The 9241-nt window shown below is 40.9% G+C and overlaps 1 protein-coding gene across 4 annotated transcripts in view; it reads right to left on the bottom strand.

Moving 5' to 3' along the window:
• Window positions 1-705: 705 nt before the first annotated feature.
• Window positions 706-9241, bottom strand: part of ZNF385B (zinc finger protein 385B) — a gene marked incomplete at its 5' end in the record, with an annotated part of 556508 nt that continues 547972 nt past the window's right edge. For all 4 annotated transcript variants that reach the window (XM_082261100.1, XM_082261101.1, XM_082261103.1 and 1 more), the window contains one exon: window positions 706-1023. In XM_082261100.1, coding sequence (XP_082117226.1) covers window positions 811-1023 — 213 coding nt within the window. In that variant the 3' untranslated portion in view covers window positions 706-810. The remainder of the gene's footprint in view (window positions 1024-9241) is intronic.

Raw genomic sequence — 9241 nt, 5'->3', positions numbered from 1 at the left:
TGTATATTTTGAGCTATTTGACAATATTCTAGAACTTTTATGAGAAAAGCAACAAAATAACAATCTCTCTTTATGACAATATAATGTAATATGGCTTTTCTAGTTTGAATCACCTATCAAACGGAAACAAAATGAGAAATAAAAAATGTATCAAAGCTGAATTGCCTCCCACTGGTTAAACACCATCTACATTCTAGAGCTAAACAAGACACAACATTACTTGGATATAGAACAATACTACACATCCCCATGTGGACTCTACAAGTTGATCACAGAGAATAATACTTTATAGTAGCCATTGATTTGGTGTTATCCACAATAAAGCACTTTAACTTTTTTTTTTTTTTTTTTTTTAGTTTATGTATTCTACACTTCAAGAAGGACATTTGGATTCCAAACAAGTATTTACACCAAAGGACTAGGAAGAACCCCATGTTCAAGTCTGCCAGGACAAAAAAATAATTATAATAATAATAATAACATATTTTTTTGTACTCTGTATGAAAAAAAAAAAAGGGATCACAGACAAGGCTGCAAAAACAAACCTAGGTGAGCTTAGAAAGAGCTTGCTTTTCACAACACAGACTATACGCGTTTCCAGTGATTGTGTTCACTGAGCTTTTGCTAATGGCAAAGAATGGCTGAAACTGTGTGCTCTTCGGTTATATTTTTTAAAGATGGCCCTTTTTTTAATTTATTTATTTATTTTTATTTTTTTAAGAGGAGCAACAACAGTGCAAAGAGTCTTTATGCATCTAAAAATTCTAGTCCTTTTGTCTCGCATTTGCTGTTATTTTGTTTTTTTCGCAGCTAATATGGTGCAAACAGTATGGAGGCTGTGGTGGCACGGATAGAGCCATGGGCTGGTCTTAGAAATGTAGGCGCTAAGGCCGACCCCTGAAACAGTGAGTTGTGGGGTCGAGGCGGTAATGAGATTGCAGATGTTACAGCAGCTGCCAGAGGCGATGAAAGGAAGGTCGGAGTTAAGGGCTTAATCATATCCTTCTGGAATGCCAGCTTTGCCTGAAAAACAAACATCAAAAGGAATAATCAGATTTATAACAACATCATTTTTCCAAGTTTTATCACTTGTAAATTATCCCATTCTAATAATTACATAGTTACATAGTTAGCGAGGTTGAAAAAAGACACCAGTCCATCCAGTTCAACCTATGATGTGTGTGTGTGTTTGCTGTTAACCGTACATTGTATACCCCTGTATGTTGTGGTCTTTAAGGTGCCCATCTAATAGTTTTTTGAAACTATCAATGCTCCCTGCTGATAATATTTCCATGAGCTACAAGGATGACTGCCATAGTCATTATCTGAAAATTAAACCTAAAAGGTTATTTTCACCTTGTACCATGTTGTTCCCAAAACACAAGTAGCTGTGCGGAGAAATACTTGGAACACCGGTGACTCAAAGGTTCTGCAGCCTCAGAAGCAACCCTGTTTGTGTCTGCTCAGCCATGGGCCATGTAATCTCTTCCACCATGCAGCCATGTGGTTCTGCTTTGTGAACGGCACAACAGAGGGAAGAAGTGAAGGCACAACACTAGAAACGGTGTTGATCATAGACCCATTTCTGATGGTGCAGGGATTTTTCACGTGCTAATTAAAGATTAAAATATACAAAAAATTTTGCGCCTGGAGTTGGCCTTTAAAGTACAAGTGAAACAACTTATAAAACAACCCATTCAGTTTAAAATAAAAATGAAAGCAAAACATATATATATATATATATATATATATATATATATATACATACACACACAGTAGGGGAAATAATTACTTGATCCCCTGCAGATTTTGTCAGTTTGCCTACTTACAAAGAAATGAAGGGTCTATACATTTTTTCATAGGTATGTTTTCAATGATAGAGACAGAATATCAACCAAAAAATCCAGAAAAAACACAAAATACAAATGTTATAAATTTAGTTGCAGTTCAGTGAGTAAAATAATTATTTGATCCCTAAGCAAAACATGACTTAGTACTTGGTGGAGAAACCCTTGTTGGCAAGCACAGAGGTAAGACATTTCTTGTAGTTAGTGACCAGTTTTGCACACATCTCAGGAGGGTGGTCAGCTCTTTTTTACAGATCTTCTCTAAATCCTCAAAGTTTCAACTCCCTCCATAAATGTTCTATAGAATTAAGGTCTGGATACTTGCTAGGACACTTGTGCTTCTTCCTGAGCCACTCCTTTGTTACCTTGTAGGTATGTTTTGGGTCATTGCCATGCTGAAGGACCAATCCATGACCCATTTTCAGTGTTCTGGCTAAGGGAAGAAGGTTCTCATCGAAGATTTTACAATACATGGCCCCATCCATTGGCTCCTCAATGCGACAAAGTCCGTCTGTACCTTTAGCAGAGAAACAACCCTAAAGCATAATGTTTAAATCTCTGTGCTTGACTGTATTGATGGTGTTCTTAGGGTCATAGTCAGCATTTTTCTTCCTCCAAACACTGCAAATTCCTCTCCTCAAGAAGGCACATGTACAGTCATGCCAATAAACATCTAAATGATTCAGAGAAAGATTGGAAGAAAGTGCTGTGGTCAGATGAGATTAAAACTGAGCTCTTTGGCATTTACTTGACTTGCCGTGTTTAGAGGAAGAAAAACGAAGAAACATATGACCCTAAGAACACCATCCTTACAGTCAAGCACGGAGGTGGAAACAATATGCTTTGGTGCTGTTTCTATGCTATAGGTACAGGCGGACTTTGCCGCATTGAGGGGCCAATAGACGGAGCCATGTATTGTAAAATCTTGAATGGGAACCTTCTTCCAGAACACTGAAGATGGGTCATGGATGAGTCTTCCAGCATGACAATGACCCAAAACATACCACCAAAGCAAAAACAGAGTGGCTCAAGAAGAAGCCCTTTAAAATCATGGAGTGGCCTAGTCAGTCTCCAGACCTTAACCACTTGCCTACTGGGCACTTAAACCCCCCTCCTGCCCAGGCCAATTTTCAGCTTTCAGCGCTGTCGCATTTTGAATGACAATTGCGCGGTCATGCAACACTATACCCAAATGACATTTTTATCATTTTTTTTCAAAAAAATAGAGTTTTCTTTTGGTGGTATTTATTCACTATTGGGGTTGAGTCAAGAAACCTTAAGGATTTAGAAAAGATCTGTACAGAAGAGTGGACCAAAATCCCTCCTGAGATGTGTGCAAACCTGGTCACCAACTACAAGAAATATTTTATCTCTGTGCTCGTCAAAAAGGGTTTCTCCACCAAGTACTAAGTCATGTTTTGCTTGGGGATCAAATACTTATTTTACTCACTGAACTGCAACTTAATTTATAGCGTTTGTTTTATGTGTTTTTTTCTGGATTTTTGGTTAATATTCTGTCTCTATAAATATTCTGTCTCTATATATTATAGACCCTTAATTTCTTTGTAGGTAGGCAAACTTACAAAATCTGCAGGGGATCAATTAATTATTTTCCCCCACTATATATATATATATATATATATATATATATATATATATATATATATATATATATATATTAGATTTAAAAGTGATCACATACTCTCTGCATAAGGAGATCAGAGAGCTGGGGGAGGCGAAGCAGCAATACACTGATCTGCCCAGTAAATGATTGTGCGGAGGGGGGAGAGGGGTGTCAGCACAAGTCTGATCATTGGAGGAGAGTAGGCTGAGTTCTCAGCACAGCTAGAAAACTGACCACACTGTTCTCTCATGACTAGTGTGGCCAGTTTTTAATAGGAAAGCAGAGGGACTAGCAGGAACATCAAAGGTTGGGTTTACATATTCTTTAAGTTCATGGTCAGGGGACATTAGCAGGCCTCTGAATGACCAGATGCCCAATGTATGCTACAACCATTAATTGTGAATTAAACAACTAAAGGAAAACCTTTTTTTCATTTTGGATAGAGTAGAGGAGGGTTTTAATCCCTATCAGGTGCCTCCTTTTTTTTATCTGTGTCTCATTGGGGAGATTTACCCCATAGCCAAAACAGGACGTAAAAAGAAATTCCTCCAAAGTGATGGAATACCTTGGTGTCACCAGAATCTCCAGAACTAGTACCCCTATTGGAAGATTTCTCCTCTTTTCCTATTTTGATGACAAACTAAAATGTGGGCAGTGATCACAGTAAACAGGACAAACAGAAAGGGTGAATCTCCCTAACTGGCAAAGACAGCAGTAAAACTGACAGGGGTTCTACTCTGTCTCTACTCTATCCAAAACTGAAAAAAAAAAGTTTAGTTATACTGTTAAACTTTGGGGAGCTAACACTTAGTTCTTGTTGTCAGTTACTGGTCTAGAAAAAAACGGAATATTTTATACAGAGTTTAGTGTTCATTTCTTGAAAAAGACAGAAAATAAAAATAAATTAGCTTCCACGTTTGTTCATCACGTTTTACGTATAAAATTAGCTGCCTGTGACCCATAGTCTAATAAAATGCTACGTGTAATCTAAATGTTGTTAAACTACAATATTTAATTACAGCTTTTAAATGAAGCAATTATTACTTGCTGAATATCACACTGAAAATGATTAACTTAATTAATGCTCGCTTCATTTTTAGAAGTATATTTGTTCTTTTTTAATAATTTACAACTGAAAAGAACTGAACATTGTATATACAGCTTATATTTGAGTAACATGAAATGTGATTTGGTTAAAGAATCGGTGGCATTTTAACTGAAACCTATGCTGAGATTATATGAGTTTTGCCAATACTGACCTCCCCTCAGCAGGTATAGAAGCCAGAAGCAGCCAGTCAAGAAGTACTTTTTGATGGACGTCGACAATGGCATCCAAAATACTTCTTTTCATACAGAATTTGTTTGATATTTTTAGGTAGATAAATTGCTTTCATGTGCAACCTTCTAGTTTTCCCCTTCCTGTCCTTTAAAATCTATCATTAAAGTGACCCTGTAAGCACAGGGTCACTTTGTATGGTAAAACATACCCATAATAGAAGAGGCACTTTACTTATCTCTCTGTTAGAGCATTTGTTGATATGCTGCTTCTTCTGTTCTTGGCAGCTGCTGCAAGCATTTGACCCGGCTAATGGATCCAATACCCATTTCCCCCCACTGCACGTAGTGGCTGCTTCCATCAGCTCAATTGTCTTGTAGTGGAAAAAGAGCCAGTGGGAGAAACCACAGAGTGTAGAGGGGAGCAGGTATTCCAAACACCCAAAAGTGAGGAATACTTGCAGTGACTGTGAAGATGTGGCATAGCAATAAACACGGTTATTGTATCGGCTCGGTCATTACAGGTATGTTGTACCACACAAAGTGACTCTTTGCTCCTAACTGGGTAACTTTACCAGCCCTGCAAGTTTCTGGTTTTTTTTTTTGTTTTGATGCCACAGCAATCTACTGGGTGCTGGGCTGTGTTTGGTAAAGGGTTAAATTAGCATTTCTCAACTGGGGTACCGTGGCACTCTGGGGTGCTGTATGGGCTTGTCAGGGGTGCTGAACAGTGGCAAGTCTTTCCATAGTGCAGGCAGGCAAGCCACCAGTACTATGGAAATGCAAGACACTAATTCAGGACTGGTGATATTCATGGCTTCCAGAGAATTCAAAGGGGATGGAAATCTGCCTCGGTCTACACCTGCTTCGTCTCCCGCCCTGTCATGATGTCATGTAATGAAGATTTCATGGATATGAAAGTGGGGGGATGGGGGACAGAGGATTCTAATGTGAACATGGCAGTCGTGGGGTGCTGAGCACTTTGATGTAAAAGGGGGGACCAAGGACTCTGATGAGAAAGAGGGAGGAGGCCTTGATGTTATATGGGCAACTCTGATGTAAAAGGGGAGGGTTTCTGATGTGACAGGAAGTCTCTGAGGTAATGGGTTGACCCCATTTTACATTAAGGTGCCTTAAGATTTTGCATACATTTAAAGCATATTTTTAAAGGGTTCTGTAACTGAAAAAGGTTGAGAAACACTGGGTTAAAGGAGAAGTACAGCCAAAGCTCAGCTGGCTTTGCTTCTCCTGTGTATCACAGGGGTGCAGTTTGTCCTGCACTCCTGTGACTCATTTTCAATAGTGGGCTGACGTCACATAGCCGGTCTTGGCTAAGTAAACATCACAACCATATATTCAGATCCACCCAGGAGCTTGGACCGGCACCTGGTTCAGCCTTTCAGCGGGTTACTGAGAGCCTGAGCCCACCCCCCCCCCCCCCCCCACAGAACTGAGAGATTAGCATTTATTGACCACTCGGTTCTCCCTCTTAGAGCCAGGGGACCGATGCTGCATCCACCTAGGAAAGCATGACTCGTAAGAAAAAATTAATCCCGAGCTTCTCTTTTCAATACATTTTTCCATACTTCTAAAAGTTGTCTCCTCATTGGTTAGCATCAGTCACATAAGTGACCTCAGTCAGATGTCCCCTTTTGCAGCTACATTTAATACATGTTTCTTTACATCAAGAAACCACAAACCCTGATGAAGGAGTTGATACCAAAAAAAGAAAACATCAATAGTAACATAAGATTTCTGGAATCTATATTTTAAAGGGTCACTGGTTCCTGAGCTTTTCCCTTCAGCTACCGTATATACTCGAGTATAAGCCGAGTCTTTCAGCACATTTTTTTGCGCTGAAAACATCCCCCTCGGCTTATACTCGAGTCAAGAAAAAAAAAAGTCCCTGGCCGCTCCGACGTGCTTAAGCTTTAAAAATGGCACCGCCCGGCGCATACATGTCACCGCGCATGCGCCGCCGCCGCTCGGGAGAGGCCGGGAATAGCCGAAAGTATACGAGCGGTGGCGGCACGTGCGCAATGACGTGTCGGCGCCAGGCGGCGCCATTTTTAAAATGAAGGCGCCTCTGGAACAGGTAAGTGAAACAGCTGCACTACCTGCCATTATGCAGGGCTGCGGGCATACTACAAGGGATGCAGTGCTGCGGGCATGGTCCACCTGTACCATGCCCACAGCACTGCATCTCCTGTAGTATGCCCACAACCCCAGATCCTCTTTTACAATGCCAGTCACCCTGCATTCTCCTGTACCATGCCAAACACCCTGCATTCTCCTGTACCATGCCAGTCACCCTGCATTCTCTTGTACCATGCCAGCCACCCTGCATTCTCCTGTACCATGCCAGCCACCCTGCATTCTCCTGTACCATGCCAGTACTCTGCATTCTCCTGTACCATGCCAGTCACCCTGCATTCTCCTGTACCATGCCAGCCACCCTGCATTCTCCTGTACCATACCAGTCACCCTGCATTCTCCTGTACCATGCCAGCCACCCTGCATTCTCCTGTACCATGCCAGTCACCCTGCATTCTCCTGTACCATGCCAGTCACCCTGTATTCTTCCATACCATGCCAGCCACCCTGCATTCTCCTGTACCATGCCAGTCACCCTGCATTCTCCTGTACCATGCCTGCCGCCCTGCATTTTCACCCTAGGCTTGTACTCGAGTCAATAATTTTTCCCATCTTTTTGTGGTAAAAGTAGGGGCCTCGGCTTATACTTGGGTCGACTTATACTCGAGTATATACAGTATTTCCATCCAGGCAGCCCTGACTCCCCTCAAACTGGTCATAGGAGGATTGAGTAATACTTCCATCTGTGTTGCTTTGGTGATTCAGCCTAAATGATATGTGATGGGCCCAATTCAATTTCCTTTTTCAGTTTACCTCTAAAGGGTTATTTATTATTCATTGTACATGTAGTATGCTGGAGTATAATAACCTAGGCCATTCTGGAAGTTGTGTGCTCTGCCTGACAGCTGCCTATCACACTGCTAGGAATTACAAGGCATGACACAGGGTGACTCAGTAGTGATTGCTCACTGCTCTCTCATCATCTTCTAAGATCTCAGTCCTCCAAATGCTGCGAGTCACTGCTTGTTAGTTTCACACACCTCAAGGATCTGCCACTTTCATGATATAGCGTTGATTAAAATAACCTCACCTAGCAAACAGTGGAAATGAATGGGACCTTAAATTTAATTATGGTTTCTTCCTGACCTGTCTGAAAAGGAGCTGAAGTAGGAAGATGGGCCCTTTTCTCATATAATTGCAAAGGGTTTATGCCGTTCCTCTGTCTGTTGCCCTCTGCCGTAGCCTGCCATTACCCAGCATGTTAATATATGATGATGTGATAAAGCCAGGATTCAGAGTTCACACTAGACTAAATGTTCTAACAAACAGACACAGCTGAGCACTCCTAAGGTCAAGATATATAATCAAGTATGCCAATCCTGTATAGTTGCTTTCAAAGAGTACCGCATGAACCTGAAAGCCAAAGATAGAGAAGACGTGGCTAGTGTTTATCTGATTTTGCTTTGCTTCTTAGATTTAAAAGACATTATTTTCCCAAAGTATGACTGCATACAAAGGGGAGGATCTGCTAACAAAATGTTAGCAACTTCAAACGTGGCCTCTGACCCCATTAAAGGATAGAAATGTTATTTTACCTTGAAATAGTCAAAAATGGTTATAAAACAGAGGGAAATGCTGCAACCAGCCCTGGACTCGAAACCCCAGCAAATACCAGAATGGTCCTTTGGCTTTACCAACTGTTTCCCACCCCCTGACCTCATTCCTATAATCTACCCATTAAAATTATCCTCTCTTATCCTTCCAGCCCACCTGGTCATGTGCCCTGGTCACCTAGCTCAGCTAAGAGTGTTTCAGGGTACATTAGATTCTGTGTACTTTTAGAGCCACAGACCATTCAGTATGCCTTTGTAAGTAAAGAATGCCTAATATTCCCAGTAAAGTACTGGCCTTGATGATTAGGACCATTTTTTACAGGTTTTCTAATATGCATTAAAATGCTCTAATTGTATAAAAGTTAACCTAGGCATATTGTACAGCCAATCTGTTTTACACTGCCTCCTTTCCCCCATGGTCCTATCACCCAACCTATGCAGCAGTGGATTATAAGGAACACTGGTTACAGTCCAATTATTAAGGAAACATGCTGCCTTTAATTTGCCCTTTAAGCACATCTGTACTGGCAACAATAAATACAAAATAAGGCCAGTGTGTAATAGAAGATATCATAAGCTGATTCAGCATATAATACATTAGTGAACATTTTGCTGGTAGTTTGCTAATTTCCTAAAAGCTGAACACCTGGATTCCCCGTGTGTCCCTCCCCCCTCTATACAAAAATATTTGGACCCAGAGATTAATTGCCCAGGCACCAAGAACTACCTTTTTGGAAGTAGTAAAATTTATGTGCATCTCCTCTTTATAGCAAGCAGTTCAATATTTG

This window comes from Pelophylax lessonae, assembly GCF_965119305.1.
Source record: "Pelophylax lessonae genome assembly, chromosome: 6".
NCBI classification, from domain to species: Eukaryota; Metazoa; Chordata; class Amphibia; order Anura; family Ranidae; genus Pelophylax; species Pelophylax lessonae.
Note: the sequence above shows the minus strand (reverse complement) of the source record. Positions and strands in the feature narration are given on the sequence as shown.